Genomic DNA, 25,262 nt, shown 5'->3' on the forward strand with positions numbered 1-25,262 from the left:
AGTCAATATATGTGGATAGTGACATGAAGGCTCCCACTCAGGGAGTCTTCTGGCTAATGATGTAGGGGGAAAAATCTAATAAAATAAATAGTCACATCCTGTCTTTTAAAATATCTGCAACAGAATATAACATTGATTAAAATGAGTGGTTTACATTGGTAGACGTGCTTCAGATTGATACCAAATTGGAATTTGAAAACTAAATTTAAATTAGACATGTTTAATTTTCAGAATGAAAGCAATGTTTGGGCAGATCTTGTGGCTTGGAAAATCCATGTTTTTGTTCAAAGTACAGGAAACTTGAGCAGTGAAATCTGTATTGGTGAAAACTGGTTAGATGCAGTGCTATCTGTCAGAACTATTGGGATTGATTTTGTTGGCATATTAATTTATATACAAAATAAACCTTCTTTTCCTTAGTTGTTTGCTGCAGCATGTTGAAGATAAATTGAGTATTGTGTCTCCAATGTACACAGATAGTGTGACTGATTGATGATTGATTGAAAGAAGCTAAAGAGAATTATGAATTCTGGTGATGTCTCTGAATACCTATAGTTAAGGTATAATGAGGTTGACTAAATGCCAGAAAAATAAAATTTTTAAAGCTTCAGTTAACAAAATTGAAGCAGAATCTTTTTCTCTCTGAACAATTTCCAGTATCTCTCCAGTAAGCCTAGCTGGCTGGATCATGCTAGAAATTGTAGAATTTTTCTCCGTTTCAACACGTAAGGAATTGCATTTTTACATAATCAAGAATGTATGAAACCACTGACCAGATAGTTCCCATCAGTCCTAACCAGTGCAGCCAGTAGTGAAGCTTAATGGCAGGTGCACTCCAATAGCATCTGAAGAGCCACAAGTTGCTTGCCCCAATCTTAGATACTTGATTGCTCTTAAGGCTTCAGTTTGATTTCTCTTTAATTCCTTAACGTTGGGGAACAGTTAATATTGCTTTGGAGGCAAGGTGTATAAACAATCCTTTTTTCAATGTGCAGCCCCATATTAGTAACTGTGTTTTATAAGTATACTGAAGTCATTGTACTCAACTTCCTAAGTATTAGCATTTGGTCAACTTCATTTGAGGAATGAATAGGCCAAGGTTTATACTATAATGACACTTTGCTTCATATTATATAAACTATTAGCCAGCATTTGCTATTGAAATGGACGATGCTACTTATAAAACTTGTGTTTCCCATCTAACTTGATTTTGTTGGGGAATTTCTTAGCCTGAAGCTCAGGAAAAAGAGATATATACTTTTTCCAGTTTTAGAAAAGAATCACAACTGATCAGGAAGGCATTATTTGACTCATTCTTCTATTGCTGAAGTTGCATTTCTGAAGCTATTGTTGATGGCGACATGAGCAGAATACCATGTTAAAAGTTTTGTGTTGTTTGTATTTGGAAAAGATTTCTAAAACTAGTTTTCAAAATCAGGCCAGTGATGATTAAATTACGACTTCTTGAGACTTCCTAACTCTGCATGGTTGGGAGAAGAACCTTCACTGCATGAATCCAAATAAGTAAGCTGATTTATGAACCTGGAAACAAGCATCAGGACTGGGCAATGCTTCTTCTTCTTGCACTCCACTTTCTGGCTTGTATTAAGCCAAAGTTTCCGGTTGTGTTCAAACTGGAAAATTCTGATGTAAGGTCAATTAATGAGCCACAAGAATAAGGTGGGATCAGATGCCTTATGTTACCCCAAACAGTTTCTAACCAGAATGTTCAGTGTGCCATTAAACAGACTATTTAAATAAAGTTGCCAGTTCTGCTTTTGCAGATGGTTTTAAACCATGCTTTAGCATTCCAAAGTCTTGAGCTCTCTCTTCTTTTCTATTTGAGAAAGGAAGTTTAATGTATCTGTTTGCAGTTTTGAACAAAACACAATTTCCCATTATATTTGAATATGATGAACTAGAATTTGTTCTAACTTGAACAAAACCAGTTACCACATCCTTTAAAAAGAAATATGTTTTATGAATATTGCCCATTCACTAAGCATGTCTTAAACTCCTTAGTCAAATAATAATGTTTAGTTGATGGCTAAACAGATCAAACATTCTTATTTCTTTCTCCTGCCTTAAAATAGCAGATGATTTGAAAAACAAGTCTTCATACAGCTTGAAAGAGTGCTGCAATTCCATTTTGGAATATCCTTCATGTTCGGAGAGTCTTTGCAAATATGTTGATAGAACTTAAAACATGGCTAAGAATTTTGATGTATGGAAAAATTTAAAATGCAGAAACATCAAAAATATGTATCCTATCAAAAACAGTATGGAAAATCTAGTTTCCAGAGCTAAACTTTCCTATTGTGCAAACAAGGATTTATATAAGAAACAGCTCATTTTCCTCCTGGTAGTGGTACATCTGGAAACAATCTCCCCCTGCTCCCAAAGCAGTGGAAAATCTCTGATACTTTCTTCATGGAATTCTGGTATCAAAAAGCATGGCACGGTGCATTATTGGAAAAGCTTTACACACCAGGTCCTTGTCTAAAGGATAAGATGAACCAAGCAAATTTATTCCGTATTGTAGCACCTCTGCTTAGATTATCTCTGCCCACCTCTCCAGCTTCAAAGTTGAGAGGAAGTCTGAGCACTTATTATGAGTAGGTGATGCCACATTTGCTAAGTTGAGTGGATTTACTGAAGCCTGAACATTAGTTAACTTTGTGGGACAGCATAATCTGTAATCTCTGGGCAGCAGCCCACAAATGATGTCAGCTAGTCAGTGGACAAGTAGATCCTTAAGCACAGGGAGCATATGGGTCATGGGTTTTTCTCTGTAGTTGTTATGGGCTTTCAAGCTGCTTTAAAATATTTTTCATCTCTTCTTTGAACTAAAGATGTCTATTAAGAGAGCACTGCAACAATGCATAGTACAAAGAAACAAGTAATGCAAAGAAGACATAGGTACAAGTCAAAGCCATAAATATGAAGAGAAATTGGCTAAGCAAGCAAATCTACCCTAGAGATCTGTGAGAGGATGCTACTCATGCAGAAAAGGCACTGCTGTTGACATCTGAAATAAAATGGTATCTTATTATTGCTTCCAGCTTGTTGTTGTTGTTGTTTCTTTTGCATGATATATGAAACCTTCAGGGTTTCAAGGAGCTCTGTTTTGGAAAATGAGGGGAGCCTTACTATGTTGTTATTCCTTGTTGGCACTTATATCAGTATCCCCCCCACTATCAATATCCCTTTACTTTAGCTAGTTTTGAAAAGTGCTTTGTCATATACTGTTGGCAGATGTACGGGGTTTGTCTGGACGGTAATAAATGTGACTGCCTTGTTCATTGTCCAGATCTTTTAAGTGTACGTAAAAGGGATTGCAGTTACAAATAGCTTCTTATGGGCCACAGAGAGCTTCAATATAGTTTAATTTGAGTTGAAATATTAGTGGTGGGTATATTTCAGCACTTATTTTGACTGCCTTTCCAGTTGGCATCTGGGATGCTTGGAAAACAATAGTTCCACTAAGGAAAAATTAAATTTTTTGCCAATCTGTCTCTCCTGGTTTGTACAATATTGTGATTTTCAGAGAAGAGGTAATTTGAATATGTATTCAAATGCTAGCTAAGGCCCATGTGATTTCAGCTTGTTATGGATGTAATGAAGGAGTGTCCCTTTGCTGTGTAAGATGATGCAGGAGATGTTTCCTCTTTTAGAAACTGTTTTAGCACTTTGATGTGGGCACTTTGAAAATGAAACTAGATGTCTGGTGGGGGTTTTTATGAAGGGTGCTAACTACTACTGCAGTGATGGTAATGGTGAGAATGTTGGTGCTGATGTCTGTGTCTGTGGATCCAATAATAGAATAAGTTTCCTTTATGAATAACAGATTATGTAGCTTTACTTGCATAATCTAATATCAGGTGTTTTTAGAGGAAACTGTGAAATGGCCTTTTGTGTACATGTATATTGTGTGTGTTTGCATTTTTGAGATAAGTATTTCAAATAATCTTTTAAAAATTCACTATGATGCCTGTTATGCCACATTTAATTTGTCCTGTCTTTCATCTTAGGCACTGTAAATGATACCTAAACTTGTGATTTTGAAATTGGGAAAATGCAAGCAATACTTTTTTTTCCTTCTTAGTTTGGTATAACCCAACAAGCCCTAGTTCAAATCTTGGTGACCCTTTCGCAAACCACCACTACTTGGCCTTCATTTTCAGTTACTGTACTGAAACATTCAAGATTTATGAGGATAATCTATGTTGGCAATTTATAGATATTTTATTTCTTTTTTATCTTGCCCTTTGTTCAAGGACCCTGGCTGACATATGGTGTCCACCACTCAATCATTATCTTTCTAACCTTGCAACAATTGTATAAGACTGAGATTGTTAGACTAAGAATGATGTTTGACTAAAATTCATCATGGCTGAGCAAGATGTTCAGACTGGCTTTCCCACTGTCCATATATGACACTTTTTTACTCTCTATTCCACACTGACATTTTCAACACTCTGGTACTATATAAATGTTAAATATTATACAACAGTCATTGGTAGTTATCATATGAAATGCCACTTTACACCTGACTTCAGAAGTTGAAACGAATGTCTTGAGGTTTTTAAAGCTTGGTGCAATATCCATTACTTCACTGGTGCTCACTCTGAAAGTTGAGATGTATAATTTTGCAACTCTACAGCCACTCACCTGATTCATGCAAACAAATGAGTTGTTTGGACCAGAAAGAATAGTAGTACCACAATAAATAAGTAGGCTCTGAACCCTATATAGCTTTTCTGGTGGAACATCTTGTAAGGGGGATAATTCCAGAGATAAATTTTTCCAGACTTGATCAAACAGCTGTCTAATCTTAGTGCTACAGTCCACAGTGACTCTGCTGCCACGGATGTAAAACTGCGTTCCCCAAACAATGGCCATACTGATTAGGAATGAAAGGAATTGCAGACTTAACATACCTGGTGGGCACCAAGTTGGAATAGGTTGATAGAAAATAAGGCTTTGGAAATTCCTAGAGCACCCATGGTTCCTCTGCCCTCCATTACACCCTGAACAGTCAGGTCATGATCATTGGGTGATAACTATATTCTGTGTCTTGGCTATCTAAAGAGCTAGCCTTCAGAGAGGATTACATGATGATAAAGTATGGTTCACTTGGCTTTTGTCCTAGATTGCTGGAGTATTCCAGGAAAACATATTACTGGAAAGCTTATTTTATTTAAACATGTACTGTTAATTAGGTAAGAATTATCTCAGAGTAGGAGTATATGTCAAATGTTACTTTGGGCTTGGTGAGTTTAGATCTCTCAGTTTTAATTTGATTCTGTAAAAGCCAAATATAGAGCTGTACAGCTAAAAAGCTACCAAAAATGAAATAAGAGTGATGTATTTGAGTACACACCATGGACTGCAACATTCTCAGTGTTAAAATGCCAAAACAGAAACATCTAGTACAGGATCCCCATGCATTAGAGAAAACTACAGATAAATAATTGCGAATATATATTATACTAAATACAGAAACTTTTTTTGTAATACAGAAATAGTGCATACTTCATTTTAATGTTAAAAACTTGTTACAAAGGGATTTTAGAGGAACAAAATAAAATTACATTGTAAGATCTGATTGCCATTTAAAAAAATATTAGCAGTTTGCCAAGGCCATAAATGTAATCCTACACCCTTCTTCTTGTCAAGATGGTGAGGTTGAAGTGCAGGGTTAAAGGCAGAACAGCAAGTGGGAAATGCCTTTATTGAGAATCAGGGGGAAAATGTACCACATAAAAGGCCTGAAATTGGGAAAGAGGTTAAGCAGGAGTAGGACAGATGACTTGTAAATTTACATATCTGCCTAATCTACATATGCATCAGCAAGGTGATGAAGTCCAAAAGTGGTAGAATGGACAGAATCATTTCAATCTGAAGATGGGGGATACTGTTTTTAAATATTCATTTACTTATCTTCATGCTGTACTGTAACTATGATACACTCCTTTCCCCTCACCTGCACTTTTCTCCCTTTACTCTGTTGTTAAAACTCCGTGGTGGGGGGGGGGGCTAGCATAAAAGGGTGGAATATTCTAGCCCATCCCCCAGTTCACTGACCTGACCTGCAGAGAGTTTTTTTGTGTTTATGCAAAGGAAAGTTCAAGAATTTTGATTCCATTTGCAGATTGAACAGTTTTGATCCATTCTACTACCTCATGCCCACCTCTTTCTACTGCATGCATAGAACCAGTCTGAAAGGGAGCCACAGGGGTGCAGAGGAACTGAATGATTCAAGGGAGATGGATAGATTTAATATTGCTGCACAATTGAAATACTGAGTATCACTTGGTACTTTTATTCCAGTTGATGGAATCAGGAAAATCTAGGTTAATACTAGTGTTCATTCTATTTAAAAGCTTGGGCTAGAGTTAGAAACTTTGAATGCTTCACAGGTCGATGCTAAGATATATGTGATCTTGAACAAGGTTTTACATTCACAGTTAATACATACATCACAAGCTAAATGGGGTTTTACATTTATTTAGAATACAGGGATCTTTCTCATAGTTTAAAATGCACTGTCCCTAACCTATTTTTCTCTTATTTTCTAGGACAAAGAAACATGCATAGGAATCAACAATCAGAGTTACATCTGCGAAACGGGCCATTGCTGCCGACAGTCTCAGTGCTGCAATTACTATTATGAGCTTTGGTGTAAGTCTGTTGTTAAGATGCTTTTCATAGTCTGAATCAGACCCATTTCAGTTTAGAGCTTGTTTTGTTATAATGTATAGGCAATGTGTTGGAACAAGGGATGGTTGCTATTCAGCACCAGAATAAAACTTGGACAAAAATGGTTATCTACACTTCAGTCTTCTGGCCTGTGTATAGGACGGAGGAAACTTGTGTCACTTTTAGTTCTCCTGGTTTCCTTAGGCATTTTCAGTACCACAAGCTCTCTGCCTTCTTGTACCCCCTGTCAGGTTTAAGAGTGTTTGGCTCTGCTTGGTTGTGGTTCCACTCTTCCCTGTCAGGTAGTTTCCAGAAGGTGGTCTTAATGTCTGACTCCAAGGGAATCATCCTGTCGGGTGGCTCAGGTTTCTGTTCATTTGTCTGTGTTGTTGAATAACTACTCAATACTGCTTAAGAGACTATGCAGTGTTTGGGGGCTGTTTGTGTCATCTAATATCTCTTCCTTTTTGAATCTTGGTGAGGCAGCAGAGTCCTTCAACAGGTGTTTGGAGTCACTGATGGGTCAGGGCCAATATTGCAGCTCAGTCCAGACTTGTAACTCAAGACAGAGATGTTCCTGGTTGGTGAGCCTGTCATGTTCAAAGTAGGTGGACAACCTGTTTTGAATGTGGTATACTTTCCTGAAAAGAACCAGTTCATGACTTGCCTTGAGCATGGGCATTTCCTTTTTTAAACTCAGATGGTGGATATGGCAAGAATCTCCCTTTCCAACTATACATGGGCACTAACTGTTTTCTCTCCCACAAGCTTAAAACCTAGTGTCTGTCACTGATGCCTTGGTAACTCCTAGATTAAATTATGTGATGTTGGTTTGCCATTATTCAGAAGCAGAAGGAACAGCTTCTTTGTAGCAATAGTGTAGCTTTCCATGCAACATACTTTTTTTTAACAAAATAAAAAAATAGATGTGGTGCTTGCCTTGTTTTCGAATCATATGCAAAGTCTTTAATCAGAATAAGCAATATAGATGTTCACTGCACATTGCTTTGAGAGCCAGTTAGCACATATTCTCAAAGCAGGAGCAGTGTAATTTGTTGCAGCAAAAACAAGTCTAGTCATACCTTAAACTGGTGGCATAAGTGTTTGTGATCGAGAATCCCTTTCTCTGATGTATGAAGTGTTGTTTTTAATTTGTAAAGGGGTGTGTGCATGTAACCCTCCTCTTGTTGATGGATATGTGTGTGTACTTGTACTTGTGTGTGCATGTGCACATTCATAACAGATAAGAGCAATAATTTATACTTCTCTATTGAATTGTGCTGTGGGCAGAAAAGGTAGATTTTGGTACCATTCCTGTTTAATATGAGGAAACTCAATTCTTCATCCCAAAATGAAAGTGAACACTTTGTCTGTCAGAGGTGCCCATAGGCTAGGACTTCTGGCATTACTACATAGTGCATACTCCTTACCTAATCACTGGGACAGTTTTTTACAACTATGATTTTTTATTTATTTTTTTGCATGTGGTGGTGGTTGTTGGGATCCATGAATTTCTGAAATAGCATATCTGATCTGATACAACGCCTAATCCATTCTCAGTTGCCAGGGTTAGGCGAGGGGCATGCTTGAGCCTCTGTCACCTGCCAGGCAACCAAGGGCCACTAGAAGGTTGCCCTTATACTCATGGGGAAAGACATTATGGAAATAGGGAAAGCAGCTTGGGCAAGAGAGCAATATTCGTGTAGTGCCTTTCCTGATGTGCTAATTAAGTACATGCAGAAGCCTTTTCCACGGGGGTGCATTCATTAATACAGTGCTTTCCATTTGCCCTCTGAAATGCTGGCATCCACAACACTCTACTGCCTTCCTTACCTGGTCTGCTTAAATCCATTGTTGGCAAATAATTTTGAATGTAGGGCACTTTACACAGATGGTCAGAGGCAGTGGTTGCCCAGTCTATTCACCTTCTCTGACCCCAGCCCTCTGGCCTTACTATTCATCCCTTCTTTGCGGACAATAAAGAAGAGGTGGGAGGAGATACCATTTTCAAAGTTCAAAAACAGCCCAATGTCGCCTGCACCATCATCAAGAACTCCAGAGTGCATTCTCATATTGTGTTAGGCAGCTTACTGGTTCAGAAGCAGATTAGAGTGATGGTGTCACTGCATTTTGCGGTGTTTCAAATCTCACATGTACATTGGTGGATTTCGAAAGAACTGCAGTCTCAGGCAAATAGTGTAATTCAGTTGAATTCTGCAGAGAAAATGGTGAAATGGTGATTTTAATAGCTATCAAGGCAAGTTTTTTATAGATAATATAGAAAAGCAGCTACTCTGTGGTAATAGTGTGGTTTACCATATTACATAGAATTTAATCAGTTTAAGAAAGTGAATGCCTGTGTGCTTTGTTGTCTTGAAAATGTATGCATAGTATTTGCTACTTAACCCTTTGCTCTGTACATCAAAGTAGATTTTAGAGAGTTACCATTCTTATTTAGGACCCCAGCATCTCTATGGCTTGAGTGGAAAGTCTCATGCCTCTTCATAGGGCTTGCTGTTAAATGTACTTAAAAAAAAATCACACTGGCTTCTAGGAAGGGTCATGGTTGGAACAAAAAGAGAATCTGTTTTGGTCAGACATGCCTCCTGAAAATAAGTTCATGAGCTGATGGGAGTGGTTCCTGTAAGCAGAATTTTTATTGTCCCTTTTTCAGAGAATTAAGCAGATAGAGGAAACTAAATCAAAGTTGATACGTTATGCACTGGTGTGAAGAATAAAAAACTATATATCAAGCAGATGGGTTGTATTTGAAGTCAGACAAGAGTAAAATTTGTGCCTACTTTATGGTTAATAACAACAACCTCTTTATTTTGTTGCCAACATCTGTCAGTAGTAAAACTCAAACTTTGGGTGGGCTATTACTCAGCACGAAAAAATAATTTGTTTGAGAGAACAGAATTTTTTGTGATAGTGGGATGGATGATCACAGGCAGAGAGTGAGAAATACGAGCTAAATAGAGGATGAAGAGCTATAAAAGAAAAGGCACTATTCCACATTGCCTACAGTCTGGCAGGTCCTGTCACTAGTTCACTGAAAAGCTAGTGGTTCCTTAAATAATAAAAAATGAACAGAAACAAGTGTTTCCACTAATTTCTAAGGTGGCTGTAGGAAGCACTAGCTTGTTCCTGTTTGCACCAGCGCTAGCTCCAACAAGTACAATAAAACTAGTTATTTAGGATACTACCCAAGGAGTACTTGTTGAGTTCTTCATGTTGAGGTTTGCAGAATCTATTCTGAGTAGTGTATTTGGCAGTGTACTTTTGGATAAAAGTGAAAGAAGGCCCAGGTCCATGTCTGAGGTAAGTTAAAACTAATCCACAGAAACAAGATAGAGAGGCTCTGCTGTTCCAAACCTTAGCTCTGTATTTGAAATGGCAGTCCCCCAAAGAAGCTAAATATTAAAGATTTTGTTAAAATGTTACTTAACTAAAAGCCTATTTATGATAAATATCTGTCTTGGGATAGAAAAAAGTGAATTGCTATAATGAAATAGCTCCACTGGGTGACACTTTTTCAGATATTAAAAGTTTGCTTTACCTATGCAAGGGCCACTGTACAATTCTCTGTATTAAGAACTTTTTAAATCAATCAGTCTTTGTAGTTTTCTTGCCGTTCCTTTTTCTGACCTTGGTGCTTTGGCATAGGATGGGCTTTTCATTTAGTACTGTAAGTTTAATGGTTTAGCCTGACATGGAAAAGCTTAGAAAGAAATAAATCTATTTGTTTGTTCATGTTTGAGATAAATTCCATGTGACCTTTGTTCCTTGTTTCCAGTTCCAGAAAATACACATCTGGTAAAACTATCTTGTTCAGTGTAATTCAGGAAAAGTAATCCAAATAGGAACTTGCTTCTGATTTAACATCCTTTTGCTAGTCTGGTTTAGCAAAAGTTCTTGTGCCCAATCTGGCATTCATTAATCAATTTTAAAAGTTCCAGGAATATTCAACAGTTCTTCCCTAAGGAGAGAAGAAAACTGTGACCCGAGAAGTGTTGGGCTAAAACAGCTATCATCCCTGACCACTGGCTATGCTGGCTGGAACTGATGGAAACTGTAATTCAGCAACATCTGAAGGGTCATGGATCCCCCACCCCTGCCTCAACTACTGGATTATCCACCTTTGTGATTTCCCATATATTAATAAAGTTATTACTTCAGTAGAAGAGGAGGAAGGCATTGGATGCAGTTCATAGTACTTTCTTGACTATGAAAGTACTAGTGTGAAAGTACTAGTGTGAAAGTAGGGCATTATTCTACCAAAATGCCCCTTTCTTTTGAGAATCTTCTAAGGGTAGAATTATTTGTTTTCTTTTCTATGTTTCATTGTGATTGCATATGAATGAATAATGATGAAGTCAGATCTTCAAATCATGTCCAATAATGTTCATGATTTGAATATCTGACTTGATTAAAAAAAAGTTTTGCCACCGTTTAGGTTGCTTCTTCTGTAAAAGAATACAAACAACCTGAACTTTTCTTGGTTTGCTTACAGGTTACCATCTGCTTCTGGAGAAGTAGCAGGGAACAGTTTCTAGATCACCCTTGCAAATATGGTGCTACACTTATTCTAGTCATGTTTGGCAATCCTATCTAAACTAAGCAGAAAAAAAATTAGCAAGTTTTAATATTTGTTTTGTATTTCATTTTTCTCATGCTCTGACCTTCAGACAATATTTACTTAGTTAATGTATGTAACAGGTCTCTCCACAGGGATTAAAGTTGCATTCCAGAATCTGCCCAGATTAGTTTTCTGCTTCCTTGGAAAAGACCTTAGGCCCAGATGAGCAAAGTGAATCTAAAAAATTGAGTGAGGAAGCAGATAGGAATGTGTTTGGCCTTAAATCCTTCTCAAAGTTTGTGCCTGTTTTTGGAGTGTCTGCGACATCTGAAAGACCCAGATGGTGGCTTCATAAAAATAATCCTTTCCAATTAATAAAGCACTTGGCTTGTTAATACATAGCCCTAAACCAAATAGTTTGCTCCCACTACTCTTCTGCAGCACTGTGAGGAGGAAAAAGTTTTCACTTCTAGTTTAGATTATAGAATCAAAGAATAGTAGAGTTGGAAGGGGCCATGAAGGCTATTGGATCCAATCCCATGCTGTTGCAGGACACCAATTTATACCATCCCACTCAGATGGCTGTCCAGTTTCTTTCTGAATGTCTCTAGGGTGGGAGAGCCCATGACCTCTCTAGGCAACAGGTTCCACTGTTCTATTGTTCTGACAGTGAGGAAGCTTTTCCTGATATCTAACCTGAACCCGGGTTGTCGCTACTTGAATTGATTATTCCGTGTCTTGCTCTGGTATCAGTGAGAAGAGATCTTGACGTCCTTCTCAGAGACAGCCTTTGAGGTACTTACAGAGGGATATCATATCCCCCCTCAGTCTTCTCTTCTGAAGGCTGAATATGCCCAGTTCTCTCAGTTTCTCCTAATAGGGCAGTGTTTCCAAACGCTGGATCATTTTTATTGTCCTCCTCTGGACCCTTTCTAATTTTTCTGCATTTTTCTTAAATCTTGGTGCCCAGAACTGGACACAGTGTTCCAGAGGGGATCTGACTGGTGAGAAGTATAGGGAAACTACCACTTCTCATGATTTGGAAGTATTACTTCTATTAATGCATCTCAAAATAGCATTTGCTGTTTTGGTGGCTGCATTGTATTGTTGACTCATATTTACTCCAAGATCTTTTTCATTGCAGTTGAGCCATGTATTCCCCAATTCCTAGGTGGAGGACTTGGCATTTGTCCTTAGTGAATCTCATGCTGTTGCTTTCAGCCCAGCGTCCAAGTTTATCAAGATCACCCTGGATTTTCATTCTGCTTTCTAGGGTGTTTGCTGTTCCACCCAGTTTTGTATCATCTGCATATGTGATTATCTTTCCTTGTACTTTCTCATCTAAAACATTAATAAAGATGTTGAAGAGCAATGGACCCAGGACTGAACCCTGTGGCACCCCACTAGTTACCTTCCTCCAGTCTTAGAAGGTACCATTGATGAGCTCTCTTTGTGTCCAATTTAGCAGCCAATTTTGGATCCACCTTATAGTTTTTCTATCTAGTCCAGTTTCTGCTATTTCTTATTAGAATGTTATGGAGAACTGTGCCTAAAGCTTTGCCACTAGGTAGATTATGTCCACAATGTTCCCTCTGTCCATTTGGGAGGTTACTCAGTCAAAAAATGAGGTTAAATTGTCTATCAGGATTAATTTTTGATAAATCCATGTTGGCTACTATTAATCAATGCATTTTCTTCGGGATGCCTGCAGGCTGATTTTTTAATAATCTTCTCCACAATTTTTCCAGGGATGATGTCAGACTAACTGGTTTGTAGTTCCCAGGTTCATTTTTTTTCCTCTTTTTGAAGCTAGGGACAAAGTTAGCCCTTCTCCAGTTGTCCGGCACTTCTGCTTTCTAAGATGCATCAAAGATAATAGCTAGTGGTTCTGAGAGTTCTTCCTCTAGCTCCTTTATGACTGGGATGAAATTCATCAAGGCTTGGAGACCTGAACATGTTTATTAGAGTGACTTCTGAATCCAAACCCAGACAAACTGGTTTATCTTAACTATGATTTCTTAAACCAATTCCAAACTGTAGTTTATGAAGCTGGTATGTTAACCATAATGAAGACTAACCACACTTTAGGGTTTCGATGTAATGCTAAACAGCAATTTATTTAAATTGCAAGCATCAGCTTTCCAGTCTTTTCCTTGTGGCCTTACCATACGAGTAGATAGGAGAGGGAAGCATACGATTCCAAGTACAATTGAGTACAATTGCTATGGCTTGTACTCAAACCATGGCTCAGTGTTAGATGCTAATGCAGCCAGTGTACAACCACATGAGAATACATCTCATTGGGTTGAAAGGCAGTACAGCTACATCCCAAACCAAAGAAATCTTTGTTTGTGAATTTCATTAGTAAAAGAAGGGATTGTTTTGAATTAATTCCCAATTCATTATATTGCCGTATGTGAACTATATAATTCTCTAGAATCTTTTAATATCACGGAATTCTGTGAAAATTCCATTTGGTGCTTCAGATTTAATCCTTGTCAATAAAACTCCAAGTAAGGATTTAAGGAACTGTACATCTGACTCTACAGAATACAAAAATCCCTTCTCCTGCTATAGGATCTAGGAGTTTATATAGCTGAGGCTTCTATGTTCATGTGAGCAACATTATTGGAGGAAAAAAGTAGTAATATTGGCACAGGCTGAGCCATTACATGACACCCACTTTAGTTTTGACTGTAATGAGAAAGATGTTTAATAAAAGCATCCAGTAAAAGCATAATTCAGATAAATAAATAAAAATAAAATAATCGTTTTAGTCTTGGACGAAAACTTCTGTTCCCGGTGAAACATGTAATATAGAGATATCTCAGAATTAAAGTATTGCTCTGTTGTTTGAGTGAAAACTATCGCTAGACCATACCCCCACAAAGAATATTTAGCTTTTATATAGTACTTCAGAGCATTCAGATAACCATCTCATCTTGTAAGTGGAGGCAGAAAGGGAGTGGTTTCCTAAGGAGGCCTGCATGTGTATCGATTATTCCTTGGTTCGACCATCTAAAAGTGCTCTTGCAGCTAGAGAACTCATGGCTGAGAGGAAACTTGAAATGGAGATGTGTCCCAGTTTACAGTACAGTCTCTTAGGACCTGCACTGGACTTGCACTATGCTAGTATGCCACTTCTCAGGCAGGCAGAGAAGTTACTTGCAATTGCTGTGCATTCTGGCTTGGCTCTAGTGACGTTTCCTGCCAATAAAGCAGTGGCATCTGCCCAAGTTTACTGTGAACTCTAGGGCAGACTATTCTGTTCCTGTTCTTGAATGCTAAAGGGGAAAACATGTTTTCCCATTTTGCAGAGGATGGAAGGTACTTCCCTCAGTGAGATCTTTGCTTGGACTCCTGCCACTGGGGAAACATGAAAAGAATATCCTTTGGCTGCTAAAAGATTTTTCTGTTTTGTCCAGTTCACTGGGACCTTTATGAGACAACCAGGTCAAACAGAATAAAATGAAAACCTGGAAGACAGGCTAATCAGTGTCCTGGCCTATCTGTTTCTAGTGGCTAGAGCTTCAAATATTTTGAAGTACAATTCGTGTCATCATTGGCCAGCATGGAGAGCAACAGTCTGAAGTTGGCTGGCCTATAGAATTGGTATACACTTAAGAACACAAGGAAAGCTATGCTGGATCAGACTCAAGGTCCATGTAGCCCAGCACACCATACACATAGTGGCAAACCAGCTGCCCACAGGACCCTTCAATCAGGATGGGTGCAAGACTTCCTCCTGCCCAAGCTCCTCAGCAACTGGTGTATACAGGCACGTAAAGAAGGTAGCACATAGCCAGCAAGACTATTAGCCACTGATAGCCTCCTCCCTCATGAATTCGTCCACTTGCCAATTTCAGTCACAGCTTATTGATACCTAGTTGATTATCCCCTCCCTAGTGGTATTTGACCTAGTTCCCACCTCCACCACCGCACTTCTACTTTTACCAGGGGTACAATTCTAGTACAGTGCTTCTGGTCGGAATGAATGGAAAATCAATTTAATGTTTTCCAACACAGAAAATGCAGGAATTCCTTTTAGAGTTGATAATACCTAAAGTGAAGTCACTTTGTGACCAGTGAAAATTATAGCCAAGAGCAAATTTTGGTTCCTACCAGAAATTCAGGCTGCATGTAATTCTAATCTTTTTGGTTTTGCTTACGTGCTTTATTCAGTTGCTTTAAAATGGAGGATAAAGGGAGAGTAGTCTAAGAAAATGATTGCAACTAGTATAGGAAATTGCTAATTTAGACTTGCCATTTGGACTAATCCTGATAGTCATTGAATTGCTGTTTGGACTACATTGATGTCTCCCATTCACCCCATTTCTCCCCTCAAACAGATGAAGACAAAAAGCTTCAAACTACCATCTTAATATGTTAAAGTGGGCAAGCCAAGGTGGCTTTGTGACACAAAAGGAGGATTGTAGAGTTGTTGGTAAAAAAACCCAGGGCAAGTTAGAAAGACATACAGTAAGCTAGGAAGCCAGTTAATTAGGGAGATTACTGCTCATGCCACAAAGCTAATTCTAAACTGAATCTCTCCCTTTCCAACCAAATGGACTTAGCTGTACCTTCAGGGAGGTTCCTACTGCTTGTTGTCCAGACAATGGGAATGCTGAACACTAACCAATTAGTCAGCTGTTTTGGTAAGATGTTGGATCTGATCTTTTGGATTATGGGACTGATCATGCTACATTTGTCCTTTTCTGTGCCTGTTCAGCAGTTCCAGAGACAGTCTGGGTCTCACCACCTACTTGGCTTATCTCGGAGCACATAGGGTTCTACTCCCTGTCTGAGGTATCCTAAGTCCCAAGACACATATACCTCTCTAAAAAAAGAGATACATATATGTTTTTCTGCTGTGGCATCTTCATACCAAGCATCAACTAAAGGATGGATTTGAATATGTACCTCCGTCCACTCTTCAGGCAAGCCTGGAGTGGGGAGATAACTGTGTTTAAAGTTAAATCTAGCTATTTATAAACTTGTATTAAAAGGATTTCATACTGTCTGGGAAGATTAAAAAACACCATGATGGATTAGTGCAAAGGCCTATATAGTGGATTATCTTGTTCCACAGGGGCAGGGGCAGGGGCAGGCCAACATAAAATACCTTGGTCAGGACCTATGGCAGTCTCAGTGGAATTGAGGGAATGAGTGAGAGCCCCTCCCATGCACTCCTGGAAAGGAAAGGGAGGGACTTATGCCCAGTCAAACACTTAGCTATAGAAGCTTCCTGACAATAGGGTCCACACAGGCATGAATCCCATATGTGTGAATGTGTAGATGACCACTAAATGAACATCAGTTAAAGATAAGGAACCTGCCTTTTCCTTTCTTGGGTGATCACCACCAAATTAGATCCTGTCACCCTATCTGTTAAGATTTTTATTTTTTATTTTACTTTATTTTTGCTACCCAAAATGTTGACGGTATGCTTGCTTAGACTGAACTATATTCATCATCATTATAATGCCCATTCACCCAGTTTGGAGAGCTTCTTTTAGCACACTTTGCTGACCCCTTTTGTTCTAATTACCCTAAACAATCTAGCATCATGAGCACACTTGACTGACAGTAACAGTATGCTACTGTTCATCTTATATTGTTACTTTTCATCCCATCTGCAGATCATATACAAACAAGTTAAAAAACACTGTTCCAAATACAGAGAACCCTTGTGCTTACATCCCACCATTGTGAAAACTGACATTTTATTTGAAATCTTTATTTTCCTTTTTTTTTAATCAGTTACTGATTTGTAAGTAGATCACTCCTTTTACACCATAGCTGCTGAGTTTGCTCAAGGAACTTCATCAAAAGCCTTTGGGAAGTCCAACTAAACAAAAATCGACTATCTGATGTTTCCAGTGCTTAATTCTCAAAATGTTTCTTAGAACTTTCAAATAGACACAGGAGGCAGCTGAGGCTGAATCATTCTCCCTATAAGGAATGTGAGACTCTGTACTGGGGAGACAAAACAAGCTAAATAAAAGGATGCTGGAAAGTTTAAGTAATAGTAATTAACAATTAACCCATTACTTAGAGAAAAGAAAGAAGATGGTCTGGAAACGTTTTAAGTAGTCAGTCAAAAACAGCCAATGGTCAAAGAATGGGGTGGTGATAAACACCTAATCAGTACAACTAACTGAAGCTAATCAGTACAACAGCTCTTTTGTCAGTTCTTTCAGGGAGAGGACATGATGCAAGGGCAAGAGAAAAAGACAACCCACTACAAGATTGTCAGTTGAAGGCTGACAAGTTGAAACACTAAGTTATATGCAGAGAAAGGTGACATAATTTGTGAGCCGCCCCGAGGCTTTGTTGCGATGGAGGCGGCATAGAAATGTTTTAAATAAATAAATAAATAAATAAAATAATCCTGGAAATTGCTTTCAGAGATTTTGATTTTTTCTGGAATAAAGATTTCTTGGACATGCTGAGGCCCTTGATGCCTTTTTTGCTTCCTGATATGCAGATAGTTTTATTATCTCACTATCAACTGTATTCTCCAAAGTATCTACTTGTACTGAAATGGCTATGCTCATCCATTCCAGGGACTTGGAAATACTTTAGCTTCTTTAGATTTAGCAATTCAGCAGATAGAAAACCTGTCATGTTCGACAATATTATGAGGTGTCCTGTAGCTGAAAACATGAACAAGTAAAAATGCTATATAAATGCTTCTTGGAGGCCTTAAGAAATCATCTATTAATTCACTGAGACTAAAAATGTAAAAGGACTAGGGGAAAAATGTTGAGAGGGTGTTTATGCCTGTGTGTTCCTTGTTTTCCCTGAAAACCTCATATTAAGAAATTGGATATATCTCTCCAATGAAATCAAACAACTGTAATCAAACAACATCAATAGGTCCACCCTTGTTTCAAAAGGTTATCTCTATAGCTTCACAGTAACAGTCTTTTTCAAAAGGAACAAACACTCGTAGTAAGACTAATTCCTTTCTTCTTTCCCACTCTGCTTTTTCCACAGGGTTCTGGCTAGTATGGACGATCATCATCATACTGAGCTGCTGTTGTGTTTGCCATCACAGACGTGCCAAACACAGACTTCAGGCACAACAACGGCAGCATGAAATTAACCTGATTGCCTATCGTGAAGCTCATAACTACTCCACCCTGCCATTTTATTTCCGTACGTACTGCATGCAAGGAGCAAGTTGCTTTCAAAGAGCAAGAACAAAGCATTGCTGTATTGGGGGTGGGGGGTCACAGTTACAATGGAGATCCACAGCAAGTGGTGTGCACGGGTGCAAGTAGGTGTGCTGGGGATGGTGAGACAAGGGGACAGTTTCAACCCTTCCCTTGCCATCAGCGTGACCATACTAGCGGAAACAGAATGACAGCTAATATGTTACTAATAGGGCCAAGTTCTGAATTCTCTGGATAAATGGTTGGTTCACATAGACTTGAACTGACTTTATACATGATATTGCAGAGCAATACTTAGCTTTGACTTATTTTCCAGTTTTATTAGCTTGTAACGTAAATAGAGGAAGTCAGTTAGCAGATTCATTGAGTATTGGTCTAGGCAGCAGCAGTGATAAAGCTAAATGTTTTTACGTCCCACACCTCTTCCTCTGTAGCTGACACAGCACAAGTACCACTGGGAGCTACAGTAACAAAGAGGCATAGCGAATAATCTTCAGGGCACTGTCACTGTATACCTAAGATCTCTTGTCAAGAGAATTCATAATGTTCTCTGATACTGTTTCCTTTTGCCTGCATTGTTTTTGATAAAGATTTTTATCATTAAAAAAGAAAGTAAGTTGGCCTACCCAGATCCCTTATCTCACTCAATAGAGAAAAATGAAAAAGGGTAGTAGGATGCCAGAACAACTAGGCCAATATAGTAAGAGATACGAAAAGGCTGAATGTCAAAGAAGAAAAGGGGTAATGGTACAGGTGGGAAGTACTAAGATTTCTTACTGACATAACTCTATATACAGGCAAAATAGTTCTGTTCTGGGTCTTTAGGCTTAAATAGCTGGACACCTTGAACATAGATACTGATTTTTGTAAATTCTCCATATGACTCTTTGTCTAGTTAAAGAACATACAATTTAAATGTGCTCTCCTTTGCATCAAAATCCACCCAAACTCCCATTGGTTTATGCATACAGCCTCATTGCATATGTGTGCTGTGCCCAGTTCGTACATAACAAGAAGCTACCATGGATGAATTTCCTGTAAAGCGTTCTGTTGCAGCAGCAGCCACCATTGTGAACATTTGGGGCATGGCATGGCTTCTTATTATGTGTGAAGCCAAGAGTGGGTTGTTTGGTTCGATTGCAAGCCACTTAACAATCCTAAAACAGGATATGGATTCTTTGTGGCTTGTTAAGCAGGTAAACAACTAACTCTTGCTGGACTCATACATAATGAGAAGCCAACCAGAATTTCAACAAGGGCCTGGATTGCCAATCTAGTACCTGTGGGCACTGCTGTAATTATGCAAATCAGGTCACAGTTATAAAAAACTGAGGTAAAGCTGTAAAGTGTGGGCAATTACCATGTCCTAAACCAAAACTATTTTTAATTAAAATAATATGGAAGTAAATTGCTTACAGCAGCCAGTGTGTTATATTCCAACAGCATTTAGATTTTATCTGTCAAAATAATCTGGAAGTAACTTGTCCTCCCTGCCTCCCCATTTAGGATTTTTGCCAAATTATTTACTACCTCCCTATGAGGAAGTGGTGAACCGACCTCCAACCCCTCCCCCACCATATAGTGCCTTACATCAGCAATGCGTCCCGCCTGGCAATGGCAATGCAGCACCAGACACAAGAAACCTACAGCCAGCACCAACAGGCTCTCTGTCAGGAGCAGGAAGCAATAATGGAAACACAGACAGCACTGCCTCCCCCAGCATTAGGGATCCTGAATCCTCCACCCCACAAGTTGACGGATCAACCACCAAAGTAACAAGTGGCGAGCCAAGGAACTCCAACAATGGGGCAGAATTACAAGAGACACCTGCCCATTTATCCTATCCTGATAAGGAGTCAGAATGCAAGGAGGAACTGCTTAAGGATTTCAACTCTGAAAGTTTAGACCACAACAGCGCCTTCTCTGATGCTAAAGACAAGACACCAGGCAGACACCGACGGTTCACCGGTGACTCAGGCATTGAAATCTGTATCTGTAACCAAGGTCACCATGATGGTGATCTCAAGGAGTTGGATGGGTTCATTGATGATGGACCCATGGACTTCTGTGATAGTTGCAGTAGCCACCCTCCACATGGAGATGAGGAAGAAGGGCTTTTCAATGCTTCAGATGAGCAGCACCGAGAGCATAACCACCATCACCTCCCCCGCCAGCCTGTGTGTGTGCTTCTGAATACAATAAATGAGCAGGACTCTCCAAACTCTCATGCCAATACATCCCCCAGCTAAAATGGCAAAGGGAAGCTTTACAAAAGGATAAACAATGACCTGCAACCAAAAACAAGTTGGTTCACCTTTTTCTTCAAGTGTAACTATGGGGATAACCATGAATCTTTGGAGGAAGAGGCAGCAACTTCTAAGCTAGCTTCCTCCCTCCCCTGTCCTCTCCTCTGCCTGGTTAGGGGCTTAAGATTAAATGTGATATCATTTATATGTGTGTAAGAGTGTGTGTGCGTGTGTGCGTGCGTGTCCTCTCTCTCTCTCTCTCTCTCTCTCCCCCCTCCCTCCCCATTGCTGATTTTGGTGATAGTTTATTTGGTTGGCTCTTGTCTTAAAGTTTTCAACATCTGCTTTATTTTTGATCAGATCTGACCCTGTGAGAACAAGGAGTATTACTGTATCTCTTCCCTACTCTGTCTTTCCAGGTGTCTTCCCAGAGGCCAGTGGCATTTAATGGCTATGGTGGTCTGTCTAGTTAGAGCTGTTAAATTAATTCCCCAAAGGTGTGTGGATGAGTGTCATTAAACAAACAAACATGCAGTGCTGTTACCTCTGGTGCATCATTGGTTATAGCAGCTTTTCCTTATGAAGCTGGTCACTGTAGAGGTTCATTTTCTTCCAAAAGCAAAGCATCCACCCCTGAAGTATAAAGTTTATGCAAAAAGTGGTTTTCTGCCCCTTCTGTTGTTGCCTTTTGTTTATTTTGTTAAGGCCAATATATTCCTTCATGTAATGCCTCTAAAAGGTACAGTTTTGAGTTGAACTTTCTGACAGAGAAGTTATCTTTTCCAGTACTGTGATCTCAAAATAACAGCTGGTGTGCTGCGACTGAAAAAAGTCAGGAGCTTCACAATTTAAGGCCAGCTAGCTAATTAAAATATCAAAGCAAAACAAAACCAAGCACTTGTGTGTACGTGCATGTGCGCGTGCAGAACGAACAGGACTATCTTTTTGGCCAGTGTGCCTTCAGGTTTCAGTGATGCTTCTTGAACAAATGGAGACAAGAAATTTATCTTGCAAAAGGATGACTTGTAGCATCAATGTGGAAGACTCATACAGTATTCTCTCTCTCTCTCTCGCTCTCTCTCCCCCCCCCACCCCCTGTATTTTAACAATTGACCACTTAAAAAAAACTTGAGTGTCTTTGTTCTCTCTCTCGATAGCAGTAACGGGCTACTGTACTACGTCTGTCAGTGTGTATGTGTGTTTGACTGCAGTAAATGCATGTGTGTGTTTCCTACTGGTGATATGAAACTTGCTGCTGTAAGACTGCAAAAAAAGGACTTTTGCTTTGCTTTAACCAAACAGTAGATCTTTTGTTGGTTACAAACCAAAGGGGGAAGGGGGAACCCCCACAAAGAGCTGAAACTAACATTCCCTGGAGCATTCCTGTGGAAGAGAGCAAGCCTTGGTTTCTATATTAAGTGTGATAGAGCTTTTTTTTTGTTTCCCCCTTCCTCTCTTTCTTTAATTACGGTTGTCTGGGTCATTTATTGTCATAAAACAGACTTTCTGATTTGATTTGCTTGAAACCAAAATCAGTTTGAAATACGGTGTAAGCCTAAATATATTGCCTTTTTTTCTGATACTTCATGTTCTTGTTTCATTTTCTTTGGGAAAAAAACAAAATAGTTCTACAGCACAATAGAACAAAGATACATGTACTTGCAAGGTGCATTGCAAGTATAGAATGAATACAGTCCAGATAGACCTAAACCTAATGCCTCACTAGGATGGCACACATGGTAGTTTTTCTCACATTAACACTATGAGAGAGGTTAAGAGAAAGGTATACAAATAGCTTCACCTTAGTCAATGCTCGTCATGCTGAACAGATAAGAAACCAGGTCTGCTTCACACACTTTCTCCATCACATCACAATGGCTCTTATTTATATTTTATAGCACAGAATGGTGGGGATCATCTTTCTTTACAGCTATGAGGTGAATTACCTCAAGAAGCCTTCTCCAATCTGGCAACTTCCAGATGCATCAGACTGCAGCTCCTATAATCCCTCTCCATTGCACATGCTGGCTTGGAATTTGGGGAGTTGCAGCCCAGTACACCTGAAGGTTGCCAGGCTGGGAAAGGCTAAACATTGTTACACGATATTTCAAGAACAGCTTAAGCCAGAGAACTATTTTAGCCGCTCAGAGCAATTAGGAGTCAGCTACCTTGTCTAGCTATAGGCAGCAATTTAAGAGACGGCAAAGGCTGGTGATTGTTTTGTCATCAATAGTGATGACTGAAGCTTTTCAAAGTTTTGGTTGAATTTCATTTCTGAATTAAGAACACCATGAAGTGGGAGACAACTTCAAGGAACTCAAGTGGAATCAAACATTTTATGCCTGATTTTTTTCACTGAATTGAATGGATAGAGGATCCATGAAGTGCATAAGAGGGTTGCACTGTTAATATTACCATTTCCTGTCCCCATTAAGTATCACAACCATCTCTCATTTTATGGTTTGAGAGAGCCATGTAAGACTCAGCACTGTAGTTGGTGCTAGGCAATATGCCATTGACATTTCTGGGAAGTAGCCATGAAACTTCTACATGGTCATGACTGTTCATCATAAAATTAATCTGTTTCATAAATTTGCTAACCCTTTTAAGCCCAGGGCATTTGTTACCTTCACCACATCTTATAGTGGTGAATTCCATGCATTAATAAGGCATTGTGCAAAATACTCTTGTCTGTTTTGTCTTCACTACCATTTGATTCCTTTGGTAGACCATTTCTGGTTTTGTGTGTGAGAGAGAAAGACTTATTTGTGTTAAACATAATTTATGTAAACCTAATTGGGTCCTTTATATTGTTTCCACACACACACACACAAATAAAATGCACCTTTTCTGATATGGGAACAATCAGAACTGTTTATCATATTTGAAATGTAGCTGCTTCAGAATTATATTAAGGTTCGTGTAGAGGTAGATCTGTTCTCAGGCTCTTTCTTTAGAAATTGTAGCATGGAATTTGCTTTTCTCACAGTCACTACACACTGACTTGATGTCTAACTTGATGTTCTTTTCTAATTCTACATGGTGACTTCAAGAACAATCTTTTGTTAAGCACCACCAATTTGGGCTCCATCTTTCTGTGTGTGAGGTTAGGATCCCATCAGTGTACACTTGTCTTGGATGTGCTTTACCTTAGTATTTGCTATTTTGTTGACCACCTACATATAATTGTCTTTCTGGAGCTCTTTGCAGTTAGCATGTGTTGAACTTAAGCCACCCAGGGCTCACTCTTTATAAGGAAATTACTGATTTGGGATAGTACTTGTGCCAACTCAAAAGGTGTTGTGGAGTCCTTGAGATGATTGCCACTTCATGAAAATAAATAGGAAATTGAGGAAGTCCAGTGCCCACTGAAAGATCAATTTTTGCTGGATCCACTTGTGCCTTATCCATAGGTAAGTAAGCAGCATCAACTTCCTGAAAATTAGAATGTTGGGAATGAGAGGAGCAGTTGTTCTTGGTGCACATTCCTGATTCCCACCAATCTGGACTCATCATCAGAAGGAGGTTAGGAGGGGGAGGGGGGCTGGGAATGTGGGGCTTCAGACTGAGATAAGAAAAGTGGAGGTGCTTATCTCAAGGCAGGCAGACTTGTTCAGGCAGGCTCTGAAAGTAACCAAAACACAGCTGTTGGATGAGAGAGAAGCTCTCAGTGTCAGGTGAACCTGGTACTACTTTTGACCCCAGGATGCTGTGTCAGAAGGGGAGAGCCAGCCAGCTAGAGGATCAGTTTGCAGAGCAAAGGCATGCTTGCTTCCAAATAGGACTGGGCCCAGAAATACTCAAAAGAAATACTCAAAAGATTTCTGAAAGTAGTTGTTTAGAGATTGGGTTCAATAAAGTGCTGTATATGCTCAGACATAAATACTGTGCTGTTTGAGTTTGTTGAGTATACAGTGGTACCTTGGTTTATGAACTTAATTTGTTCCACGATTCTGGTTGCCACCTGAATTGTTCACGAACCGAGTCAAATTTGCCCATAAGGTTCAATAAGGTTAATCCGTTCTGCAAATATTTTTTTATCACAAAAATTTAAACAAAGTAACAAAGTACACTGCAGTAGATAACACTAACCTAGGTGAGGGGGAGGTTATTGTTTTGAGGGAGAGCCCTTCCATAAGGACATCGGGGAGATCTTCAGGGGTTTCCTCTCTTCTTTGCCTCTTAGATGCAGGATCAATTTTGGCAAAAAATCTGCACATTCTGGTCACCTTCGTTACTGCTCTGCATGTTCATTTTACCACCATGTTTGCTCTGCACTTTCTTTGGAACCATTATTCTATAGTATTATTGAGTAATACTTTACAATACTGTATGTGCTAAAAAGCACACGAAAAAGCTTCACAGCAAGTGACCACAGGTCTGTCTGTGACCGCGAGCGGGGAAGATGGCCACGATTGTGGTCGTCGTCCGATGCAGAGTTCACAAACCGAGGCAAAATTTTTGTTTGTGAACCAATTTGGTGGTGAACTAAGGCGTTTGTGAACCGTACAGAAGCACTGTACTTTGGTGAATAAAGTTTTTGCAAAAAGAGCAATC

The 25,262-nt window shown here is 39.2% G+C and overlaps 1 protein-coding gene across 5 annotated transcripts in view; it reads left to right on the forward strand.

Annotated features, from left to right (window-relative positions):
• WBP1L (WW domain binding protein 1 like) overlaps positions 1-22,287 on the forward strand; it is a 72,991-nt gene extending 50,704 nt beyond the window's left edge. For all 5 annotated transcript variants that reach the window (XM_044437706.1, XM_044437699.1, XM_044437710.1 and 2 more), the window contains 3 exons: positions 6,582-6,684; positions 18,281-18,442; positions 19,966-22,287. In XM_044437706.1, the coding sequence (XP_044293641.1) occupies positions 6,582-6,684; positions 18,281-18,442; positions 19,966-20,708 (1,008 nt within the window). In that variant the 3' untranslated portion in view covers positions 20,709-22,287. The remainder of the gene's footprint in view (positions 1-6,581; positions 6,685-18,280; positions 18,443-19,965) is intronic.
• The last annotated feature ends 2,975 nt before the right edge of the window (positions 22,288-25,262 follow it).

Source organism: Varanus komodoensis, unplaced genomic scaffold (assembly GCF_004798865.1).
Source record: "Varanus komodoensis strain SLA01 unplaced genomic scaffold, ASM479886v1 scaffold1, whole genome shotgun sequence".
NCBI classification, from domain to species: domain Eukaryota; kingdom Metazoa; phylum Chordata; class Lepidosauria; order Squamata; family Varanidae; genus Varanus; species Varanus komodoensis.